The sequence below is a fragment of the Hibiscus syriacus genome, unplaced genomic scaffold, assembly GCF_006381635.1.
Source record: "Hibiscus syriacus cultivar Baekdansim isolate YM2019G1 unplaced genomic scaffold, ASM638163v2 tig00110569_pilon, whole genome shotgun sequence".
Classification (NCBI taxonomy): domain Eukaryota; kingdom Viridiplantae; phylum Streptophyta; class Magnoliopsida; order Malvales; family Malvaceae; genus Hibiscus; species Hibiscus syriacus.
The window spans coordinates 1,944,357-1,969,038 of record NW_024062784.1 but is presented as its reverse complement, the minus strand read 5'-3'; the positions used below and the strand labels follow the sequence as shown (position 1 = coordinate 1,969,038).

Sequence of the window (24,682 nt, the reverse complement as noted above, 5' to 3'; positions counted from 1 at the left end):
GAAAAGTACATATCCTACAGCTTTCATAGCCGGTTCTAAATCAAACCCTTGGATCATAGATTCAGGGGCAACAGATCACATGACCGGTAATTCCTCCATATTCTCATCTTATTTTCCTTTATCTGGTAATCTGAAGGTAAAAATTGCTGATGGCTCCCTAACCTCTATAGTTGGAAAAGGCTCTATCATTATTTCTCCATCTCTCACATTACTAAATGTCCTACATGTCCCAAAGCTCTCTTGCAATCTCATCTCTGTTAATCGTATTATTCATGATTGCAAATGCATTGCTACAATAACATTTGCTGGATTTGAATTTCAGGACCCTTGTTCGGGGAAGATGATTGGCAATGCTAAGGAGGTTGATGGACTTTATCACTTGGTCACGGACAATCCTTCAAATAAACAAGTTCAGAAACCGAGATGCTTTACTACCTTGTCTTGTGAGAATGAAATAATGTTGTGGCATTATAGGTTAGGCCATCCTAGTTTTAATTATTTGAAAATTTGTTTCCAAATCTTTTCAAAAAAAGGGACGGTTTTTCTTTTCAGTGTGAAGCTTGTGAATTGGCAAAACATCATAGATCTGTTTATCCATCTTTAAAGTATATGCCATCAAAACCTTTTTCTCTTGTGCATAGTGATATTTGGGGCCCTTCACGAGTAAAAACAGCCTCAGGATCTAGATGGTTCATCACATTCATTGATGATCACACTAGAGTCACGTGGATTTATTTACTAAAACAAAAATCCGAGGCAGCAAGTGCTTTCAAAAATTTTCACTCACTGATCAATACTCAGTTTCAAGCAAATATTCAAGTTCTTAGAACCGATAATGGTCGAGAATATTTTAATGCAATCTTAGGTGATTTTTTGAAACAAAAAGGAATTATTCATCACAGTTCTTGCGTTGATACTCCCCAACAAAATGGAGTTGCTGAAAGAAAAAATAGGCATTTATTAGAGGGACTAGGGCTTACTGTTTGCTATGAATGTTCCTAATCGTTTTTGGAATGAAGTTTTTGGAATGAAGCACTCTAACAGCGTCTTATTTGATAAATCGAATGCTTACAAGAAGTTCTTAATTATATTACTCCTTTGCAAGCTCTAAAGAATATGTTTCCTGAAAATAGATCTTTCACTGATTTAACACCTAAATTTTTGGTTGCATTGCTTTTGTTCATATACACGGCCAAAATAGAGGGAAAACTCGATCCCCGAGCACATAATGCATATTTCTAGGTTTTTCACCAACACAAAAAGGGTATAAATGCTTGATCCTAAATCTGGGAAGTATTATGTGAGTATGGATGTCACGTTTTTTGAAAACAACCTTTTTTGACAAAAAACTCTCTTCCGAGGGAGAATGACTCTGAAATGAGTTTTTGGGAACAAACATCCTTGCCAAAATTGGTTGTAAATAGCTCAGTGGAACCAATTCATATTTCCGTAACTAATCCTAGGATTTCACAACCTATAAATTCACAACCTCGTGAGACTCAGGTAGAAACCAACTTGGAACCACCTACTGAACTTCGTGTTTATTCTAGACGGATGACTCGACCAAATAATGTTCCACCGGTCCCCAAGGTATGTCAACCATCGGACTCGACTATGGTCCAAGGTACGACTTCTCTTTCTCCTATTTCTTCTCCAAATTTAGAGCCTTCTACAGAATTCTTTGAACCCATAGCCTTGCGCAAAGGTGTTAGATCATGTACCACAAACATCCAATATCCAATTTTTATCTTATAATAAACTCTCTCCAGATTTCAAAGCTTTTTCCACCAGGATTATGGATGATGTACTACCTAAGTCGATACATGAAGCTCTAGAAGTTCCGAGATGGAGAGAGGCAGTTTTTGAGGAGTTAAAGGCCCTGAAGAAGAATGACACGTGGGATCTAACTCCTTTACCTGAGGGGAAACAATCTGTAGGCAGCAAGTGGGTGTTCACCATCAAATACCATGCAGATGGCTCGGTCGAGAGATACAAGGCAAGACTCGTAGCATGAGGCTTCACTCAGACATACGGCCTTGACTACGAGGAGACCTTCGCACCTGTGGCCAAACTAAACACCGTACGTGTCCTACTCTCACTAGCCGCCAATCTGGATTGGACTCTCAGACGAAGAATGCGTTCCTAAACGGTGAGCTAGAGGAAGAGGTGTTTATGGAAGTTCCTCCAGGCTTTGATGAATTGAAGAAGGATGGCAGGGTCTGCAAGCTAAAGAAATCCATTTATGGATTGAAACAATCTCCGAGAGCCTGGTTCGAGAGATTCACGAGAGCTGTGAAACAACATGGTTACACTCAGGCCCAGTCTGATCAACTATGTTCTACAAACACAATAATGGTAAAATGCTATTTAATTGTGTATGTAGATGACATTGTTATGACAGGAGATGACACAGTAGAGTTGGAGTCGTTGAAGAACTTCTTATCCAACCAGTTTGAAGTCAAGGATCTAGGACAACTCAAGTATTTCCTTGGAATGGAGGTGGCTAGATCCTCAAAAGGTATAATTATCTCGCAAAGGAAATATGTCCTCGATATCTTGAAGAGACCGGATTACTCGGATGTAAACCAGTGGCGACTCCTATTGATCCGAATCAAAAACTCGAAAAAGAAGATGGTGCTGAGCCTGTGGACAAGAATCGGTATCAGAAACTGGTAGGGAAACTGATTTATTGGCTCATACGAGACCAGATATTGCATTTGCTGTGAGCTTGGTTAGTCAGTTTATGCATTGTCCCTCAGAAAAACACTCCAAAGCTGTTTACCGGATTCTTCATTACTTGAAAGGGAGTCCTGGTAAAGGAATCATGTTTTCGAAGAATGGAAGTCGAAGAGTGGAGATCTCACTGATGCTGATTGGGGCGGAAGTTCTACAGACAGAAGATCTACTACCGGTTATTGCTCCTTTGTCTGGGGCAACTTAGTTACTTGGAGGAGCAAGAAGCAACCAGTTGTCTCTAGAAGCAGTGCGGAGGCCGAGTTCAGAGCCATGGCGCAAGGAGTATGTGAGTTGTATGGCTTAGGAGGATCTTAGAGGAGCTGAAGGTTGAAAGAGATAAACCGATGAAGTTGTATCGCGACAACAAATCGGCAATCAGTATTGCTCAGAATCCTGTACAGCATGACAGGACCAAACATGTCGAAATAGATCGACATTTCATCAAGGAGAGGCTGGAAAATGGCGATATCTGCATACCGTTTGTTCCATCATCAGAGCAGCTCGCCGATGTTCTCACCAAGGGACTGTTACTACGATGTTCGAAGGATTTCTGTCCAAGCTGGGAATGATCGATATCTATTCTCCAGCTTGAGGGGGGGTGTCGAGAATATCTAAATTAAATATTAGATAGGATCAGTTTTAATTAGATAGAATCAGTTTTTATTCTATTAGTTATTAGATAGGATCATTTTTAATTAGATAGAATCAGTTTTTTATTCTATAGGATCATTTTTAATTAGATAGAATCAGTTTTTATTATGTTGCTAATTTTATGCATCTTTTTATGTAAAGTTGTTACATTGTAAACTCTATTTAAGTCAGCCATATTCAGCAGAAATAACACGATTTATTCTGAACAAGTTTTGTTTTCTTTAGAAGTTATACCGATTTTATAAGCACCAATCTGCACGCCATTGACAGTGAATTAGCCTTCCAACCAGCTAACTTACTGTTGAAATTCTGTATAACCGGCTCCCAAAGTACATCAGAATTTCTCTTTGCACCTATAGGTAAGCCAAGATATTCCATGGGAAAACAGCCCACTGAGCAACCAATATCATTCGCCAAATGCTGCAATACCAGCAGAGGCAGGACTTTAACCTTATGCTCTGTCGTTATGCTTTAGTCTAAGTATTCTAATTCTGCAAATGATTGTCATGTTACTTTCTAATATTTTTGCACAACACCTAGCAACTGTAATTGCTATCATCCTATGCTTTCCTTATATTTTTCCCGATCTTCTTTTTACTTGTCAAGTGTCAACCATTTCTTAACCAACAAAAATAACATGCATACCACATAGATTTAACTTCTTCTACCCTTTCTGCTAAGTTAGCCTCCATGCTGTTGGTCCTAAAGTATCTTATTGAAGGGAAGCCTCCAGAATAGTAAGGTGGGATTAGTTAACACAAATCAAGAAACTTCATGCTTATAGATCAATTCTCTGCTTTAAGCATTGTCTAAACGTACCACAATTGTAGAGATCTCTGCAATTATACTTTTTCTTACATCAGTGATATTTGCTCAACATTCTATATTGACTGGTGAAGTGGTTTTTTTTTCCAATTTGTAGTCTCATCTAACTTATAATCTCATACATAATGTATGCACTAGTCTGAAATCCGAATTTCATTGGTAGGAAGTCCATCACTGGCTTTGAATCATTTTCATCACATTGAAACAGATACCGTAGCCATGTATTCTAGTTAACAGTGGTTTCTTTTCTGGTTTGCAGAGTCTGTCACAGTTCAGCCTTCCTGTTGCAGTTCCAACAGCAAAATTGTTGCCAACACCTTCTGGACTTGGAACAATACTTTCAGGTATTCCTCCAACAACTTCGATGAACAGCAGATCTACATAGCAAAACTGCATACCTGGAATGACTGAGGATGCCTTAGGTACGAATGGTGCTGGTTCTACCAGTGTAAGTGGTGCTGATTTGTATGATCCTGATCAACCCTTGTGGAATAGCAATGGTCTGGAACCATCGGGTGCACTCTCAGGACTGCGTTCACCCAAGACTGATGAAACAGAATCCTTGCAAAATGATGATATCTCTGGTTGTCATCATGGAAGGTTACGCGATGCAGTAATGGGTAGAACTGGTATCTCAAGAACTAGATTAGATACCAAACATAAAATTGACCTCTCATCCTTGGACTGTCTTGAGAATGAAATCAAGGAAGAACAACAAGCATATCCTAGCTTTCAAGGTACTTCTAGTCAGGTGAAGCGGAACATTAGTGAGAATGATGGCTCCAAAATTATGGATTCATCATTGAAGTCACAGACTGATAGCTTGCGTAATAGCAGAAAACCAACTCAAAAGGCACAATGTACACTGTTTGTCAATGGGATTCCCCAGAAAAGCAACAAAAGAGGGGCTCTTCTTTCTCATTTTTGTAAGTTTGGAGAGGTTATTGACATTTATATTCCATTAAATAGTCAACGGGCCTTTGTACAATTTTCAAGGAGGGAGGAGGCGGAAGCTGCTCTGAAGGCACCTGATGCTGTAATGGGTAACCGATTTATTAAGCTGTGGTGGGCCAATCGAGATAACATTCCTGAAGGTGGCATAAACAGTGGCAGTGGTACATCAGTAACTTCTCATGGTCAGCCTACTGCCAATAGAGGAAAAGATAATCTTCAACATGTTACTCAGAAGAGCAACATTAGCCATGGTGTTGATGTGCCTTCTCTGAATTCCTCCAAGCCTCTTAGTATGAATGGTCCCATGCTTCCCCCACTGCAGAAAAAGTTAGAGACTTGGAGCAGATGAAGAGGAACTACGCAAGAAGCATGAAATGCTGGAACAGAAGCGGAATGACTTTCGGCGCCAGTTGGACAAACTTGAGAAACAAGTACTGGGAACTTGGTTTACTTTTATGTACTATATTCCTAAATATCCAGTCTTTGAGTAATTTTATGCCTCTAAGAACCGTTACTTATATAAATCAGGTTCAGAAGTTGCATGCTCTCATAGTAGTTTTGAAACTGATTAGAATGCTGTAGCTAAGTGATGGGAAAAACTTCACTACCGTGCGTTGTCAAACATGCATGCCTTTTATTTTCCAATAGTTTGACTGCATATACATGCTGACACAAGTTGAGAAAGAATAATGAACCAGAACACCAGGTTTTTAAAGTAATAAATGCGTGATAGTATCCCATGTAAGTTAGGTTTAACGTTTGTCTATTTCAACCTTTTTGCTGTCCCATGTTAAGTTAGGTTTAACGTTTGTCTATTTCAACCATTTTGCAGTCTAGTGGGGTCGAAGGCAATACTGAACAAGCAGCCAAGAGGCAAAAGGTGGCATTGTGGCTGATCCTGCTAAAGCTTCAACTCCAAGATCCTTTGGAGCTGGCACTTCTGCTGCAACACCATGCACTATGGACATGGCAGATAAGGATATGTCAACGGAGAATGCTCTGTCCCACAGTCCTAAATCAAATCAGTGGTCTCAGTCAGCATCAGTGGCACATCCATTCTCGGTGAACAATACAAATTGGATAACAGGCCTACTGCTTTTAGAGTTATTTCACCATTGCCATCCGATCTTGCGCATGTGAGTTGCTCTCTCCTTTTCCTTGTTTGAGAAATTGTTTTGGCTCCATCTTTTGCGATGTTGGATTTCCCTTGATTCATCTTCTATTACATCTTGAAATGAAAAATGAAATAAGTACATTGCCCAAACAACAGGCCTTACCTATGTTGCTTGGGCTCAAATATACGCACACGAGTATGTGCCATTCAATTTTCCCAAGATTTTCATTGTTTGGAGAATCCTAGGTGGATCATGTTCCTATACCATATTTGGATGTGTGTTGGGTTTAGATGTTTGGCATGAATGCTTCAGGAAAAATGAAGAGTTGTAACAACATAATTTCTTAGATGTATAGTTATTTATAATGATGAGATCTTCACTTAATGACATAAAACTGGATAGGCTTGTATGCCCTTTGTTGTCAATGAAAGGCAGCTGAAATCTGTTTTGTCAATTATTAGGTTGATGTTTTGAAGGAGCACTTCTCACAATATGGTGACCTTTTCTCTGTGGAGCTGGAGGATGTGGAAAATGATGATGATGGTATGGTATCCGAGACAATAAATTGCTCAGTTCGTATAACTTACAGCACACACCTCTCAGCAGAAAGGGCATTTGTAAATGGCAAATGCTGGCAAGGCAACATTCTGCAGTTTTCATGGCTAACATGTAGCAATTCGAGCAATGACCCTACTAGTGAAGAAACATCATCTTCCACACCAAAGGAGCCTTTAGAAGCTGATGATAACTTTTCATGCAGCGTCCAGGAAGTTGCTTCGGATGACAGGGAGTCCACGAATTCTGATGTTAAGAGTTTTGTTGAGCATACCGGCTTGGCTGAAGTTTCAGAGCATAGTCCATCAACATCCAGCATGAAAGAGTCACCTAAAAGCAAGAAATGTTGAAGATTGAGAGGGGGGGGTTGGGTTGGGTTTGTACAGTAAGGTAAAAACATTCAATTTGTTTAAAGTTGTAGCCACCACAAGGTATAACAGTTCTACTTGACTGGCAATTGTGTTGTGTTTTGAGATTAAATTTTAGTACAAAGGATTAAAAGTAATATATATATATATATATCCATTGATATTTTACTGAAGAAAAGTTAGGGAATTGATTTCCATTTCAGTTTGGCATTTGAGTTTGGAGCTTGTACTGATTTTTAATTCGGAAATTAGAGATATAACCCTGCAAAAGTTACTAAAATTTTCTTAAAAGGTAAAAAGCTACAAGATGAAATGAAATCTGTACATACAAAATTTATAAGCAACCGGCTGGTTATTGCAGTTGAGAGCCAAGCATCTTATGATCATCCAATCTCTTAGCTCTCAATAGACCATTAATTACATATTTGCATGTCAAGGTATTAGGTGCATATCCTAGTTTCATCATTCTATCCTGAAGCCCCATTAACTTATCCATACCGCCACTCTCTGTATATGTCCTCACAAGAAAATTATAGCTTTCGGTATCGAAAATCTGAAATTCTCTGGCAAAGAAGCTCAATAGCAACTCCGCTCTATCAATATCCGATTGCTTGCAGTAGCATTGTATTAGTGCCCTGCTATTTGCGGATCGGGAAGGATATCAGATTCAAGCATTTCTTCCATCAAGGATTCTGCTTCACGAGCTTTACCTACTATACATGATGAGCATATAAGAGCTTTATATGCAACCAGATCAACCTTTATTCTCTTGCATACCATATCAGCTTTCAGGAGCAATGCATCAGTCACACTATTGCACCTGCAGAATGACTGGATCAATTCGTTGTAGATATTCGGTTTAGGAAAATAACCCTCTTGAGAGGTTCTTTCCAGTAGACTCTTTGCGGCGAATGGTCGATCCTCATGGCATAAAGAAACCATCAAAAAGTCATAAATATCTGAAGAGACGGAAACCCTGAATCTCCTTAGCTCTACAACCAAATTCAAAGCTGAAACCAAGCTTCCCTGTTTTGCATATCCTTTCACAAGAACTCGACAAGTAAAACTATCCGGGGAAATCCTGTTCCCTATCATCTCATGCATCAAATTCTTCGAATCTTGCATCCTCCCCTCCTTGCAATAACCAGAAATAAGAGTATTATATGACACAATGTCTGGTTCAATTCCTTGATGAACCATACTATGGAATAACTGATGCGCATCTCTCACTCTCCTTTCTTTACAAAGACCGCTCATCAACACGGTATACGAAACTAAATCTGGCATCTCACCTCTCCTATACATGATCCGATACAAATAGAATGCATCGTTGAGTCTCCCTTTCCTACAATAGCTACTAATCAACGTATTATAGGTTACGAGATCGGGATCAAACCCTTCTTCTTCCATCCTCTCCAAGAACTCATTAACCTTATCAGCATTTCCATCTTTGCAGAAAACATTAGTCAATATATTAAAAGTGTATGTATTCGGACGAATCCCAACTCTCCCCATCTCTTCATACACTAGCCAACACTGATCAATTAAATTCAACCTCAATAATCCATTCAAAAGACAATTACAAGTAATCACAGAGGGCAAATGGCCAACTTCCAATACCTTCCTAAAGGTCTTAATCCCTTCTTTAACCATACCCTTTCTCACATAAGCCTTAACAAGCATATCGAAAACAACAGGATCAAAGTTACAATCTTTGCTACAAAGCACCAAACTTTCAAAACATCTTCACAATTTGAACAAACCCTAACAAAATCAATCAGTTCACACAACAATTCCATTGCCAAAGGGAAGTTCTTAGACCAAGCCAATATATGAACAATGTAACAATAGTTATGTGAAGAAGGTTTAATACCCAAATCATTTTAACCCAGTTGAAGAAAGTTGAAGCTGAGAAAGAATCAGACTGGAATCTCAATAACACCCTTGTGATTTCATGACAACCCAAATGAGGAATGAGGGGTTCTATGTCATTTTTGAGAAGGGTTAATTGAGAATTGTTTTGTTTGAGAAAGGATGAGATGAGGTCTACTATTTTGTTGGGGTTTTGGGTCTCAGGAAGAAGATTGTAAAGTGGACTTATCATCGTTTTGCTCCGAGAGTTTTCAATGGTTTGAAGCGAAGAAGACGAGGTTGAAGAAAAGGGTAATTTTGAAATGGAGTTCCCGTGGAAATTGCCTGATTTTACAAGGCTACGGTTTAAGGTACTGAGCTGAGCTCGAGTCATCAAAAAAGACAAAGATAGAAATAACTTAATCTATAATGTTTCCCTAAGCTCACAGCAGAGCCATGAAGAAATCAAATCGAAGACTACCAATCATAACAATCTCACTAATTTCACCAGAAACCTGAAAATTTGCCGACAATTCGAGCCTTCAAAATTACAAGGAAAATCGAAAGCTTACCCAAAGCAGCCAAGAGCTCAATCAACTCGGAATCAATTATGAGTTTTGACACTGAAAAGAGCGACCTCTGTTTGCAGAGACCTACGGTTTGCTTTGCAGGGAAGCTCCGAGCCTCTTACCGGATGCAAAGAACCAAACATACAATAACAGGCCATCCTAGCCACCAAGCTTTTTGGGCTAATTGATCCACCAATTTGGCAGATTTAGAACTATTAGTGGCCTAATAGAGGTGGACTAATAATTTAAAAAAAGAGTAAATTACGCCTTCATACTTAACGTTTAATTTTTTTAAAACTATACTTAAAGTTTATTTTTTATTTCATTTTAGTACTCATCGTTAAAACCTACAACTTTTATTTCATTTTGGTACCTATAGAAATTAGGTTTTTATACTATGCTATTGGAATTCGTGATAAGAGATGCAATTATGTTTTTACAAGTCAATTCTGGTTTTTTTATGAGTTACCTCATTCATATAATATATGATATTTAGATTTGTATCAAATACGTATATTTTCCCTTCTACTAGGGGCTTTCATTTGTTGATAAAGAAGATTGAATTCCAGAGAAGTATGAAAGCTGATAATAATGCACACATGATGTGTTTAGAGAATCAAAATGATTGCATCCCTGCCAGTTAATTATAATTAATACTAATACATAATTAAGAATGTCTTTACTTTATAATATAAGCTGCACGCACACATATATATACATAGTCGGTGGGTTTAGGTTTGGCCGTGGTGGGTTGAGTTTACGTATAAACTATGGAAGGTAGGTGGCTTCAACAATAGAGTACTCAATATGAAATCATTAGCGTTGTAAAATTATAGCTAAATAACATGGCATAACTTGATACATGCAAATGATCAATTTGTCAATTATGTCAATTCATTTGGTATTTATTAGTATTTTGATCAATATTAAAATTCAAGTCCCAGTAGTAGTCTTATCTGACTGATGAATTATGTGTAGTTAAATAAAATTTTTAGTTCTTGATCAATGTAATATCTTTATTTTGAATTAGGATAATCTCTTCTCGTTTAAAACCATTGGATAAGGATGGATATTTTACTTGAACGTGATGTGTTCTGACTCAACCAATTTCGTAAGATTGTTTTTTAATTCAAGTTTAGGCCGGGTCACGATAGATAAATATAAGGTTGAATTAGGGTTCAAATTTAGAGTGAAATATACTCAATGCAACCTTAAAATAATAGTATAATTTAACTTTACGTATTTATCGATAATTACTACAATATCATTATCTCTATATTTTTTTAATTAAATTCATAGTTTACCTAATAAAAATGTACCAATGGATATATGTGTACAAATACGAATTTTTACATTACTCTGGGTTTGGTTTAATTTATCTATCCAACTCAAGCAAGACAATCAAAATCAACCCTAATGCTAGCTTGAAAAACCTAGAAACTATGATCTTTAAGCTTCTCATGAATCAAATCAATACATATAATCTGGTTGATCTTTAACTTTAGATATAGATTCTTTGAACAAATACATAAGATGTCTCATATAATCATATTAAAAGTTTCATGGAGGTTTAATCAATAATGGCAGCATGTCATGAAAGTACCACAATATATGCCATTGTCACACGCATGGAACTTTAGCAAACTCCATTACTAGAAAACCCTAAAGCTAATCCCAGATGGGGACTTCCCAGTTCCCACCAATAATCTTCTTTGCTTATTTAAGTACATTCATACTGCTTAGCCATGTCAGAGGCTTCCACCATCTGATCCTCCATAAGGTTCACTATTCCACTGAGAATTAGGATAGTAAAAGTTACCGGCATTATGATCGAAACAGGTGCTTCCCGACGTCGGCGCCGCGGGCATCTCATTGCGGGCGCCGGCGGTGTATCGGATTAGATCGGCACGAATGGTGTCCAATTCCCTTTGGAGTCTCATCACCTGTCTCTGGAGAACCGAGATGGCTCCGACACAGCCGTAAACGGGGTCTTTCAACCTCGCCTCGGCTTCGTACGCCAGCGAGTTGATGGCATCTTGTCTTTGATGGGGTGCTACTTCGTTGATCAGTTTGCTAACGTTGCTTGCGCCGAAAATTTTGTGAACATTGAAGAATTTCTGGGGTTCTTCCGGTGGGAAATATGGTGCAAAAGTGCAGTCCGCCATGCATTTTCTCCTCAAGAACTTGCAGGCTGCACATGGGAAGTTTGAAGAGCTGGAAGAAGAAGAAGAAGAAGCCATTTCTCTCTCTCTCTCTCTCTGCAGATACTATGAATTGTTTGCATGGATCAAGAGCATTATAATTTGTCTGTTTTCAATTGCTTAAAGGAAAACACTTTGTGGATCTCTCCAAATTTTGTTTTGAAACAACTTTTTTTCTTTTTCTCACCTGCAAAGCAGCTTTTCTTGAATTTAAATATCATACTGTCAGAAACATTTTCATCTTAAAATTATAAGTCCCCCCCCCAACCCCCCACACCAAACAAAACAAAAGAACATGTATGATTACATTAACATGTGAAGATTCTGTGATTCTTTCTTGGATTTTTTCAAAAATGTTGCATAAAATGAAAACAACCCTATCATCCCAAAGATCTAAATTTCCAACATGCCAGATCTTTCTTTCTTTCTTTCTTTCTTTTTCATGTGAAATATACAGACAGGCACACACATATATAAACTTGTTTTAAATTTCCTTGTGGGGAATAACTTGATAATCTATGATCTTCAAATGAACCACAGAGGAAAGGGTGAAAAACCATAAGAAGAATCAGAGTATATGTATAAAAACATCAGTTACATAGAGTGTTTATAGCAAAAGTTACCAATTTTAAGAGCAGGTTCTTCCAAGTTATGCAGTCCTTTGTTACTTGTTGACACTTTGTTCCAGTGAAGAAGATGACTATGAATCTGTGGAAACCCTAGAGAGGCCTGCAAATAAACAAAGTGAGAAAAAAGTAGGGAAGATGGAGGAAAAAGAAGCATAGGCAAAGAGCATTTTTGAGTGACAAATAATGTATAAAAAAAAAAAAAAAGCAAAAGAGGAAGGAGTAATAATGGGGCTAAGGCTACGCAAGGATCACTTTGACACTGTTGTTATAATTATAATAATAGTATTAGTACCAAATTAAACCACGGTTTCAAGAAACTGGGCACAATGTTTATATATATATATATATATATATTGATGTCAACTGATCATCTAATACACACTTCATTAACTTAATCATCAATGGGTAGGGTTGGTTAAACATATTCTTTTCAATTATTACTTTCATATAACTTCTTATAAACATTCAATAATTCAGTTGGTTGATGATTATTCATGTGCTTCAACAAAATTAAAATTTGAATCTTACCAATAATCCCATTAATTTGATTACTAAAAAAATATACACTATATTGCTAGATCAAGAGTACAATGAAAATGGGACGAAACGGTTTTTTTTAACGGCTCTCTCTCTATCCCGAAAACTAAATAATGTTATCTGATGTCGATTCATCTTGATATTAAATAATGTAAAATGCTTTAAATTTATCCTGATTTGATCAGACACAAGTGATTTTTTTCGACAAGATAGAATGCATGAGTATTATAGTTTAATTAAAAAATTTAAATTATTTAATTTATTTAGGGTTTAATTAAAATTTTAGAGAGACTTGACATGAATTTTTTTAAAATTATGGGAGAGGATTTAATTAAAAACATTAGAAAATTTTAATTTTAGGGATCAAATTAATTAGGGCATCAAAATATAGAGTCTATAGAATCCACAACAAATATTAAGTTCAAGAAAGATTCGAAATTATAATATAAGCAGAGAGAATAAGCTTGAATATGTGTTTACATAACTTTCTTTTATGCATGAACCTACGGTATTGATTGTTCAACATGTGTAAAACCATATGTTTATCATGTATTGTTAATTCTGACGGTCCAAATATATATATATTTTTATTATTTATTTTTTTAATAAAAAAATGGAGATAGTGTGACCAATGATTGAAGAAGAATATATATAGAACTGATGATAATCTAAATTAGATTATGGTCACGATGATTATGATTATGATACATTGGATATCTCTATTCTCTACCTTTACCTTCCTTTTCTATTCCTTGCAATGCATGTGCCTTACCAATATTCTCTTTTCCAATATATATTGTATAATACGGATCTGCCCATGAATTCAATTTTCTATTATTTAATTTCATTATAAAAATACTTCATTATTTAAATAATAAAACAAATCGATATACCAAATTTAAATAGAGTATCACATCATCATCGTTAACTGCTACATCAATACTGTAAATAACAACAAATATCGTTAAAGGATGGAATTAGTGTAATTAAATGAGTTCGAGAATAAAATTGATACAATTAAGATGTATGAGTCAAATTATTGATTGAGTTTATCATACGGGTAAAATAATCCCTTAAATTTAAATAAAATAAATTACTATTTTTTATTAAACTGGGTGGTTAAAATATAATATAATATATGTTCAGAAGACTCTCAATCATTTGACAATAAACGCTTAAATACCTTTGTAAACGCCTTACCCAAACCTGAGATTTCTAAAGATAGCAATCATCATTTAACTACTGAAATCGATTGGTCTATATAAATATAATAAATATATATCATGAGTCAATTTAACGCTAACTCAAGTAGAAAAAGATTAAAATAATTTTTAATAATAATTAATATTATTATAAAAATATTTTTATCTTCATATTTTTTAATATTTTAAATAAAATAAAATTAGATCTTATAAATTTGTATATAAATATTTTATTATTTTATTTATAATCATTGTTTGAAATATTTTATTAAGAATATATATTTTTAGATTGTTTGGTTTAATTAAATGGCATCAATTAAAAAAATAAAAAAAATCAAAATATAAATTTACAAGATTATAATAATAATTCAATTTTTTTAAAAATAAATAATAAGTATGATTGAATAAATTTTATTTGAAAATTTTTTTTTTACACTTCTAGTATTAAAATATTGATGTGAAAATATTTGGCATTTATGATTTATGTATTTTGAGCTTTGCGAATGGTGGGCTTGATCTGGCTCTAGAAATCTAAGATCATTGGGCCGAGATTCAGCACGATAATCATTTGGGTCTTTGTCTGTAGTTAGTCAAAAGATGAGAACTGCAGAGAAGATAACTGCAGCGAACTCAGCTCGGTTGTGCGTCTATTTGGGAAGACAGAAACTACAAAAAAAAGTAACTATCTGACGAGAATTATTTTCTTTTCTGATTTTTATTTGTTTGAATTTGAATTTCCGATGTTATTCTTATATAAATTTCCAAATTTGCTATAATTTATCCCGTTCTTTTATTCAAGATCAACTGTTTAGAAGAAAGTTTACTGTGTGTTTTTTTCCCTTCTGATTTCATGTGAAACTGATTTGGAAAATTTTCACATTTGATGGATCATGAGGTGGAAGTTACAGAAGAATTATCCTTTATTTTTGTTAGATTAGTGAATCAAGGTTGGTTACCTTGAAATTCCTTGTGAATTTCCAGCAAAATGTGTTCAGTTGCTTTCTTTTCTGATATAGAATTGTTCGTTTGCTAAGACATGTTATTACACCTTTTTATAAGATATTAGATTGTTTCTGCATTTGGACAGTGTGACAAGGAATGCATCATTGTCGAGTTTACTGTCATAGTGAATTATAATGTCGGGATTAGAAGAGTTAAAGAAGAAGCTAGCACCTTTATTTGATGCCGAGAAGGGCTTCTCGTCTGGATCTACACTTGATCCTTATGATTCGTATATGGTAAACTTCGCCATTGATGAGTTGAATGTGATCATGAAGCTAGTTTTTATCCTTTGATTCTTACATAAATGATTTTTTTGTGGGGTTGTTTGAAGCTTTCTGATGGTGGAACTGTCAACTTATTGAGTAGATCATATGGAGTGTATAACATTAATGAGCTTGGGTTGCAAAAATGCACATCTTCACCCGTGGACGATACAGAACAAGGTGAAAAGACGTATCGGTGTGCATCTCATGAGATGCGGATATTTGGGGCGATAGGTAGTGGTGCAAGCAGTGTTGTTCAAAGAGCTATGCATATTCCCTCTCATAGAATTCTTGCATTGAAGAAAATTAATATATTTGAGAAGGTAATTTTGCTGCAAAGATGTACTTGTTTGTCGCTTAAAGGTCAGCTAGATTTATTATGATAGTGAAGAGCATCATGTGGTTGTAGATTTGGCTTACATCGATATTGATTTTTGCATATTAGGAGAAAAGACAACAGCTTTTGACAGAAATACGAACGCTTTGTGAGGCACCTTGTTCTGAGGGCCTTGTGGAATTCCATGGAGCTTTCTATTCCCCTGACTCGGGGCAAATAAGCATAGCTTTAGAGTACATGGATGGAGGGTCACTGGCAGATATCTTGAGATTGAGGAAAAGTATGCCGGAACCAGTCCTTTCATCTATGTTTCAGAAGCTCCTGCAGGTAATAATATCTCATAGTGTTTCTGTTTTGGTTTTCCAAATGAAAAAGGTTGTGACTGGCCTATAAATGGTGCATGTTTTTAAGTTGAAACCACATCTCGTATCATCCAGGGGCTGAACTACTTGCATGGAGTAAGGCATTTGGTTCACAGAGACATCAAGCCTGCAAATTTGCTCGTAAATCTAAAGGGGGAGCCCAAAATAACAGATTTTGGCATAAGTGCTGGCCTAGATAATTCAATGGCAATGGTTAGTCATTAGATTTTAATTAATTTTTGCTTGCTTTTTTCTTTGCTGCCAGTACCTTCGGTTATATTAGTTTATCAAGAGTTATTTTCACTGATGTTTATCTTGAAGACGATAATAAGTTATTAAAATCTATTATAAATGTCTAACAACTGATTCGGACTTGTTATTAGTGTGCTACCTTTGTTGGAACTGTTACATACATGTCACCAGAGCGAATTCGAAATGATAGCTATTCTTATCCTGCTGATATATGGAGCCTTGGTCTTGCTCTCTTTGAGTGCGGCACTGGAGAATTTCCATATACAGCCAATGAAGGACCTGTTAATCTCATGTTGCAGGTGATATACCATTTCCTTTAATACAGATCTTTCAACATTAAATGTTGCCTGAAACATTACATATTATTCTTTGTTCATTTATTCTGACATTAATATTTCTGAATTTCCATGGAAGATCTTGGACGATCCATCCCCATCACCACCAAAAGACAAATTTTCACTAGAGTTCTGTTCATTTATTGATGCTTGCCTGCAGAAGGATGCAGATGGCAGACCAACAGCAGAGCAGGTAACTTGTACTCCTCAGTGAATATATGACCTATGTTACCTAAAATCATTTGTGAGTTTCAGACATGGGCATGGATCTAACTGGGATATGTTAATTTTTTTTCTAAGATTTATGTGTATTTGGAGAGTCTTTGAAGGATCATATCCCATATCTATGTCTGGATATGTGTTGGATACAGGTGTTGGACACTGGTACTTCAAAAAAAATTTAAAAAAAAATTAAGAGTTAGAACAACATAGAGTATGGCAGTTCAAACTTAGAATATGCTGAACTGATATTGTCTGATTGTAGCTTCTTTCCCACCCGTTTATCAAAAAGCATGAGCATGCTGGAGTTGACTTAGCAGCATTTGTTCGAAGCGTTTTTGATCCAACACAAAGACTGAAAGATTTGGCTGATGTGAGTACATTAACTATTATTTAATTATTTTGCATTACATTCGAACAGTTATGTTTGAGCTAGAGTGCATCATTTTCATTTTTTCATTGGCACATAGGACGTAGGAATGAAATTTAAGATATTCTTTCAAACTTCGAATATAGTCCAATTTATTTAAGAGAAAATAACCTCAGTGACCGAAAATGCCGTGTAATATACGATTTTGACCAACTTTTTTTGGATTTGCCAAAATGACCAAGTAAATCGCAATGCGATCGATAATTCGCAACGCGATCTCTGGTATCGCAAATCAGTTTCCAGATTCGCAATGCGATAGTCGAAGTTCGCGTTGCGATTCATTCCAATTCGTTGCGACAGGCGAAATTCGCATTGCGATTCATTCCAATTCGTTGCGACAGGCGAAGTTCGCATTGCGATTCATTCCAATTCGTTGCGACAGGCGAAGTTCGCATTGCGACAGGCGAAGTTCGCGTTGCGATTCATTCCAATTCGTTGCGACAGGCGAAGTTCGCGTTGCGATTCATTCCAATTCGTTGCGACAGGCGAAGTTCGCGTTGCGATTCATTCCAAATTCGTTGCGATTCATTCCAATTCGTTGCGACAGGCGAAGTTCGCGTTGCGATTCATTCCAAATTCGTTGCGATAGGCGAAGTTCGCGTTGCGAGTCATTCCAAATTCGTTGCGATAGTCCAAATATTGCATTTGTTTCTTAAGAATTTTTTCTAAAAAGATAGAATTCGCGCGGACGTGTCGAAGACACGTATTACCACGACCACGACCTCGACCCGAGACGGGACGGGACCAATAATGTTTCCAATACTATGTGGGATTGAGCATTACCAACACTTGTTTTCAATATCATTACTTTCATTGTCTGTAAGAGTTTAATTTTGAAACTAAAAAATATTTATTCGAATAAATAACTTACCCTTTGAGGATTTTGATCATAAATGAAGTAATTGCTAAAACTAACTCTGATTCGGGTTCTTATAGTGTTCAAATGACTTACTTGCAAAGAGTAGATGATGACCAAACAACTCGATATGTTTCCTTTGTGTCATTATCAGCTAGTTTTCGTAGCATCCTCAGTTGAAAACTTACATCATTGTCTCCTTTGCATTTGTTTGGTTAATATTTTTCTTCCATCAAAGTCCTCAAAGGGTAAGTTATTTATTCGAATAAATATTTTTTTAGTTTCAAAATTTAACTCTTACAGACAATGAAGGTAATGGTATTGGAAACAAGTGTTGGTAATGCTCAATCCCACATAGTATTGGAAATACTATTGGGAATGGTATTTAAGGCTTGACTTTCCCACTTCCTTGTTGAGTGATAGAGAACAAGGGGGACTCTCGCGCGCCGCCGTCCCGCCGCCGTCCCGTCTCGGGTAGGGTCGTGGTCGTGGTAATACGTGTCTTCGACACGTTCGCGTGAATTCTATTTTTTTAGAGAAAATTCTTAAGAAACAAATGCAATATTTGGACTATCGCAACAAATTTGGAATGAATCGCAACGCGAACTTCGCCTGTCGCAACGAATTGGAATGAATCGCAACGCGAACTTCGCCTGTCGCAACGAATTGGAATGAATCGCAACGCGAACTTCGCCTGTCGCAACGAATTGGAATGAATCGCAACGCGAACTTCGACTATCGCGTTGCGAATCTTGAAACTGATTTGCGATACCGGAGATCGCGTTGCGAATTATCGATCGCATTGCGATTTACTTGGTCATTTTGGCAAATCCAAAAAAAGTTGGTCAAAATCGTATATTACAAGGCATTTTCGGTCACCGAGGTTATTTTCTATTTATTTAAACCCTTTTTCTGATTATAAGATCAAAATTAGAATATCAATCATTATTTTTGTGGTTAGCAGATTGATATCTGTTAAAACAATTTTCTGTTGCTAATAGTCGAAAGGCTTGCCAACAAGAATAGAAATCAGGTTTATGTGGTCTTGCCTGATTTATCTATTAGTTTGTTTCGATCCGAGTACTTTCACTGACAAATATTGAATTTTTTTCCCCGCTAAACTTTGGGCGAAGATAGAACAGATGGTCTGATTGTACTATGATAAGGCATTTAAGTCCGAATAATTTCGATTTAATGTAGAAAAGTTAACGGAACTTGAAATTCACATATTATTTATCTTATCTTTTTTATTTATGTTTAATACTAACAGTAATATTTGCATGATCAGATGTTGACATTACACTATTACTTACTATTTGATGGACCAGACGAAAACTGGCAGCATGCAAGGACCCTGTACAATGAAGATTCAACTTTTAGGTAACAAACTATTAAGTGTGTCTTCCTATCATTCTTTTCATGGTACATCAGTAGAATAATCCCCCGGCTTTGCATATGTCTTGCTTTTTTAGTTCTCTTCAGGCTTCAACGACATTATGATGTAAGATAATAAACATTTATTCTCCCAACCAATGTACCATCAGAAACATTTATGCAGAAGCTAATTAAGAAGATTAGGATACCATTTAAAGCTTTATGGTTGAACGTCCATATGGCAAAAGTATTATAGTTATGAAATATTTTTGAACTTGGTTAAACTTTTGTGGATAGCACATTGTGCCTTTTTGGTTCATGTCTATTAAGAGGAATATGTACTTTTTTTTCCAGTTTCTCGGGGAAGCAGTTTGTTGGTCCAAATGATATCCATGCGATGCTTTCCAGTATCCGGAGCACATTAGCTGGTGACTGGCCCCCTGAAAAGCTTGTACATGTTGTAGAAAAACTTCAATGCCGTGCACATGGTCAAGATGGAGTAGCGATCCGTGTCTCGGGATCTTTCATCGCCGGAAATCAGTTTCTAATCTGTGGCGATGGCTTACAAGTAGAGGGCATGCCTAACTTTAAAGATCTTTCTATCGATATTCCTAGTAAGCGAATGGGTACATTTCAGGAGCAATTCATAATGGAACCAGGAAATCTCATCGGTTGCTACGTTATAGCTAAACAAGAACTTTACATTCTTCAATAGGCAAACCACAAGCACGCTCTCCTCTGAGGTTAGTAGCTCTTGACCTGTTCACAATGTTGACGCTAACATCCGGTTTCTTCTTGCCATCGGATTGGTTATAACAGTGCTGTAATGAGAATTTCCTCGTTATTTAGATAAATTACTGTTTCTTATTACATCTTCTATTACTTCTTCAATTCCCTCCTTCCATTGTTGACCATGGCTTGCATGTAGTCCATGTTGGTATTCTGCCGATTAGAGTAAGCCGCGCGTTCTGCCTTTGTAACATATAAGATAAAACTATTGCCATGGTCATTGGTGTAATTTGCTGAACTTATCAATACACAGATGTGTAGACCGACTGATAATGAGTCCAGGATTTGTTATATATTTGAAGAATCATCCTATATTTTCCAAACACATACTTTAACATAAAATTCCATAACTAATCAAATGGCAGGAGCATTGGGCTCTAATTCAATTGCCATTGTTCTTGAAATGTACATTTGGTACGACTGAAGAATATGAGCTACCAGGTTGCTTTATTTGAATAAACATTATCTATAGATGTCAAATATGCTCATACCTATATCTGACTAAACATTATATATAAATTCGAATAAAACCATAAATAAATGTCAAATATGATTATTCAAAGGAAAATGAAGTGCAGATGTGAAATAGCTATGGATCCCTATCCGTCCTTCCTGCAAGAAATATTAGAATATTAGCATCGGCTAGCATATTTTGCATATTATGTATGTCTATCAATTCATGGATATAATAATTGTTTTTTTTAATTTACCATATATTACTATTCCCGCCGGAAAAGTAATAATGGAAATGTATAATTATTTGAAATTAGGGTTAACTACATGCAAAATCACTCACGTTTATGTTTTGTTTATTTTTTGTCACTGATTTCAAAAAATATAAGATATGGTCACTTTCGCTTTTATTTAATTAAAACGTGGTGACCCCGAGCTAACTTCCGTTAACAACAGTTAAATATTTTGATATAATCACACATTTGGTCCATGTTATTTATATATTCCCTCAATTTAGTTATACTTTTAATAAATTAAAATAAATTTAATCCTCCAATCGAATAATGTCACATGTCATGCCACGTAGAGGTGAGTATTCGATCGAGCCGAGTCGAGTCAAAATTTTTTGAGTTATTCGAGTTGACGAGTCCTATTTTACAACTCGGAGTTGACTAAGAATTTTTTCGAGTCGAGTCAAAATTTCGAGTTTATGTTTAAATTTAATTATAAATATTTATTAAAAAAATAATGGAGAAAATCAACTTCCAATTAAAAAATTAAATTTTGTTTCTTAGAACAAAGCTCTTAGCATTTGTTTTCTGATTCCTTTTCTTTCCTTTCTCTTGTTTGGATCGGAGCTTGAACAGTTTCTTTGAAGGAGAGAACACTAAAACAAGGCAAAATCCCCACAAACTATAAAGGAAAGCTGTTTCACTTTTCTGATTTCTCCTCAATGAACAGCTTCCTTTTGAGAAAAAAAAAATTCTGGGCTTTCCATTTCATGGAAAATATCACCTTCTCCTGCATTCTTTTCCCTGTTCTGTGATCGGGTAACCTGGCTCTGGCCTCTATAAATTTCCTTTTTCTATGATGGGTTCTTTTCTTTTTCTCTATTGATGAAGATTATATATATAAATAAATGAAGCTTGCTTTTCTGTTTAATGCTTTTTCTTAGTATCTCTGTAATCTTTAGTGTTTTCTTTAATTGTCAGATTTGCTGGTGATGATGACTATATTTTGTTTGAATTTAAGACTGCAACTTTAAATCATCATTTCTTGGTTTTGAATAAATCCTTAGCATGTGACCGTTTGTTTTTTGTAACCGTTCTGTTTGGGACATTAAAGTTGCTAGTTTCTGCAATTAATGGCTTCACCTATATATATGAAGTTAAACTTTGCTGAATTTGACTTTGGTTTGGCATTGATAGGTGTTCTTGAATTGTTAATGGAATCCATTGCTATTTCTTCATCAAAGAATCAAACTCCAGGTTCTGATATGGGAAGCAATAGCCTTCCTTTGATGTCTGGGATGCCTCGGCGGCCTTCTAGGCCTCAATTACCGAAACACTCTGAAAATGAAGGGCTTTCGTCTACATATCATGGTGTTAGGATCGAACGATATCCAGATGGTTCGATATGTTCTCGAAAGCATTCATTTAAATCAGCCTGTGACAACATGGTGTGTGAAGAATTGCCTAATATGGCAGAACTCTACTATGATTCTAGCAAGACGAAATCCGAATCGGTGGGAAAGATTTCGGCGGTGGCTAACAAATCTTCCTTCAAACATCCCGTTGATGATCGTAAGAGTTCCAGTTCCATTGATCCATTGGAATATGAAACAACTGTGCATGGTGTACATTATCATGATTTGAGTAAGCGGAACTCGAAATCAGTAGGAAAAAATTTGACAATGACAGGTGAAGCTTCCTTCAAACATCCCATTGATGATCCTAAGAGATCTAGTTCCATTGCTTCATCGGATTATGAAACAACTGTGCATGGTGTACATTATTATGATTCGAGTAAGGCGGAATCCGAATCAGTGGGAAAGATTCCAAGAATAAGAAGCAAATATTCCTTCAAACATCTCACTGATGAACATAAGAGTTGCAATTCCATTGGTTCATTGGAATATGAAAAGCTTGAGCCCGGTGTTATGCATTTGAACAACCTCATTGTACCACAATCAGAACCAAGCATTTGTCTGAGCCGTTCAAGTAGTTACCGCACGGGGTCGCTCTATGCCGAAGCAAAACAAAGTTTCACCAATACAGAAAGTGATGAAAGTGATGAAGTGAGTAGGAAGATAAGCATCAATAGAGAGAGCAATGCCAGTTATGTTAGTGATGAAAGCGGCTCGAGTTGTTCGATCAGTATCATTTACAAGCCCCACAACGCAAATGATATAAGATGGGCTGCAATCCAAGCTGTTAGAGCAAGGAAATGAGACTTGGACTTTAAGCACTTTAGGGTGTTGAGGAGACTGGGATGTGGGGATATAGGGAGTGTTTATCAATCGGTACTGACCGGCACAAACACTTATTTCGCCATGAAAGTCATGGATAAAGCTCTTTTGGCAAGTCGAAAGAAGCTTCTTCGAGCACAAACCGAGAGAGAGATTCTCCGATCTTTGGATCATCCGTTTCTCCCCACCTTGTATACTCATTTCGAGACAGAGAAGCTTTCTTGCTTGGTTATGGAGTTTTGCCCTGGAGGAGACTTGCATGCTCTCAGGCAAAGACAACCTGGAAAGTACTTTCCAGAGCAAGCTGCCAGGTTAGCTCCTCATTCTCTTACTCGGACTCGAGTGTAAGTGTACGATATAACACTGCTAGGAAATGCCATTGATCTTCTTCTTTCGTTCTGCAGATTTTACATGGCCGAAGTTCTCTTCGCTTTGGAGTATCTGCACATGCTTGGGATCATTTACAGAGACCTTAAACCTGAGAATGCTTTGGTCCGAGAAGATGGACACCTAATGCTTTCGGATTTCGATCTCTCTCTTAGATGTACCGTCTCGCCGACACTGGTTAAATCATCAAACTAGACCCTGGAATCGAAAACTTCAGCATTCTGTACTCAGCCTGCATGTTTGCAGCCAACATGTGTAATGCAGCCATATTGTATTCAGCCTGCATGTTATGGACCGCCTTTTTTTTCGAGCAAGCATAAGAAAGAAAAGAAGAGCAAAATGAAGAACGAATCGACTCATCAAGTGAGTCTTCTCCCTGAGCTTCTTGCCGAACCTACCAACGCTCGATTGATGTCCTTTGTTGGCACTCACGAGTACTTGGCCATTAAAGGTGAAGGCCATGGAAGTGCTGTCGATTGGTGGACATTCGGGATTTTTCTATACGAACTCTTTTTCGGAAAAACCCCATTCAAGGGGGCCGAAAACCGGACGACACTCTTTAACATAATCGGCCAGCCACTGAAATTTCCAGATCACCCCAATGCGAGCTTTGCAGCGAGGGACTTAATCCGAGGCTTACTCGTAAAGGAACCACAGCATCGGCTTGCACACAGGCGTGGTGCTACTGAAATTAAACAACATTCGTTCTTTCAGACTGTCAATTGGGCACTCATTCGCCAGACGCGACATGGCAAAAGTTTCCATGAACAACATGGTCCCAGGTTTAGATGTTCAGCCTTCTGGTAACTATTTGGAGATTGATTTCTTTTGATTATTTCTTTTGTTTTCTTTCTTAGAAACAATGTTGTGAACACCGAAGTTGAAAAGCATCAGTTGAGACATGCAAATGAATTGAAATGAGGAATTAAGCTGCTTCTCGTCGTCTTCTTTTTAAAGTATCTA

General features: G+C 36.7%; 2 protein-coding genes and 3 pseudogenes across 5 annotated transcripts; 3 read left to right on the top strand and 2 right to left on the bottom strand.

The window, feature by feature from the left end:
• Nucleotides 1-3,080: 3,080 nt before the first annotated feature.
• On the top strand, nt 3,081-7,323 carry LOC120132692 (annotated as a pseudogene).
• Nucleotides 7,324-7,531: 208 nt separating this feature from the next.
• On the bottom strand, nt 7,532-9,655 carry LOC120132450 (annotated as a pseudogene).
• A 1,542-nt stretch (nt 9,656-11,197) lies between these two features.
• Nucleotides 11,198-12,666, bottom strand: LOC120132453 (LOB domain-containing protein 25-like). Its single transcript, XM_039149206.1, has 2 exons — nt 12,449-12,666; nt 11,198-11,815 (listed from the first exon to the last, which is right to left on the bottom strand). The coding sequence occupies exons 1-2, from the start codon at nt 12,606-12,608 to the stop codon at nt 11,373-11,375; spliced, it is 603 nt and encodes a 200-aa protein (XP_039005137.1). The 5' UTR covers nt 12,609-12,666; the 3' UTR covers nt 11,198-11,372.
• Nucleotides 12,667-14,817: 2,151 nt separating this feature from the next.
• On the top strand, nt 14,818-20,686 carry LOC120132451 (mitogen-activated protein kinase kinase 3-like). 4 transcript variants are annotated; one of them, XM_039149202.1, is made up of 11 exons: nt 15,059-15,140; nt 15,281-15,431; nt 15,527-15,781; nt 15,904-16,122; nt 16,233-16,370; nt 16,541-16,708; nt 16,824-16,937; nt 17,229-17,336; nt 19,538-19,629; nt 19,978-20,370; nt 20,501-20,686. In XM_039149202.1, exons 2-10 carry the CDS (start codon nt 15,330-15,332, stop codon nt 20,336-20,338), a joined length of 1,557 nt encoding a protein of 518 aa, XP_039005133.1. In that variant the 5' UTR covers nt 15,059-15,140; nt 15,281-15,329; the 3' UTR covers nt 20,339-20,370; nt 20,501-20,686. The 4 variants fall into 4 exon arrangements, with proteins under 4 accessions (XP_039005134.1, XP_039005133.1, XP_039005132.1 ...); XM_039149203.1 differs by lacking the exons at nt 15,059-15,140; nt 20,501-20,686 and adding an exon at nt 14,818-14,871 and having other exon boundaries at nt 19,978-20,454; XM_039149201.1 differs by lacking the exon at nt 20,501-20,686 and having other exon boundaries at nt 19,978-20,454.
• A 1,542-nt stretch (nt 20,687-22,228) lies between these two features.
• Nucleotides 22,229-24,666, top strand: LOC120132691 (annotated as a pseudogene).
• The last annotated feature ends 16 nt before the right edge of the window (nt 24,667-24,682 follow it).

Excerpts from the sequence above, each read along its gene's own strand:
- LOC120132451 (XM_039149202.1), top strand. The coding sequence starts at position 15,330 with ATGTCGGGATTAGAAGAGTTAAAGAAGAAGCTAGCACCTTTATTTGAT. Across the intron at positions 16,709-16,823 it reads CTGTTAATCTCATGTTGCAG|ATCTTGGACGATCCATCCCC; the intron begins GTGATATACCAT and ends TTTCCATGGAAG. Across the intron at positions 16,938-17,228 it reads GCAGACCAACAGCAGAGCAG|CTTCTTTCCCACCCGTTTAT; the intron begins GTAACTTGTACT and ends GTCTGATTGTAG.
- LOC120132453 (XM_039149206.1), bottom strand. The coding sequence starts at position 12,608 with ATGCTTCTTTTTCCTCCATCTTCCCTACTTTTTTCTCACTTTGTTTAT. Across the intron at positions 11,816-12,448 it reads AGAACCTGCTCTTAAAATTG|CCTGCAAGTTCTTGAGGAGA; the intron begins GTAACTTTTGCT and ends TCCCATGTGCAG.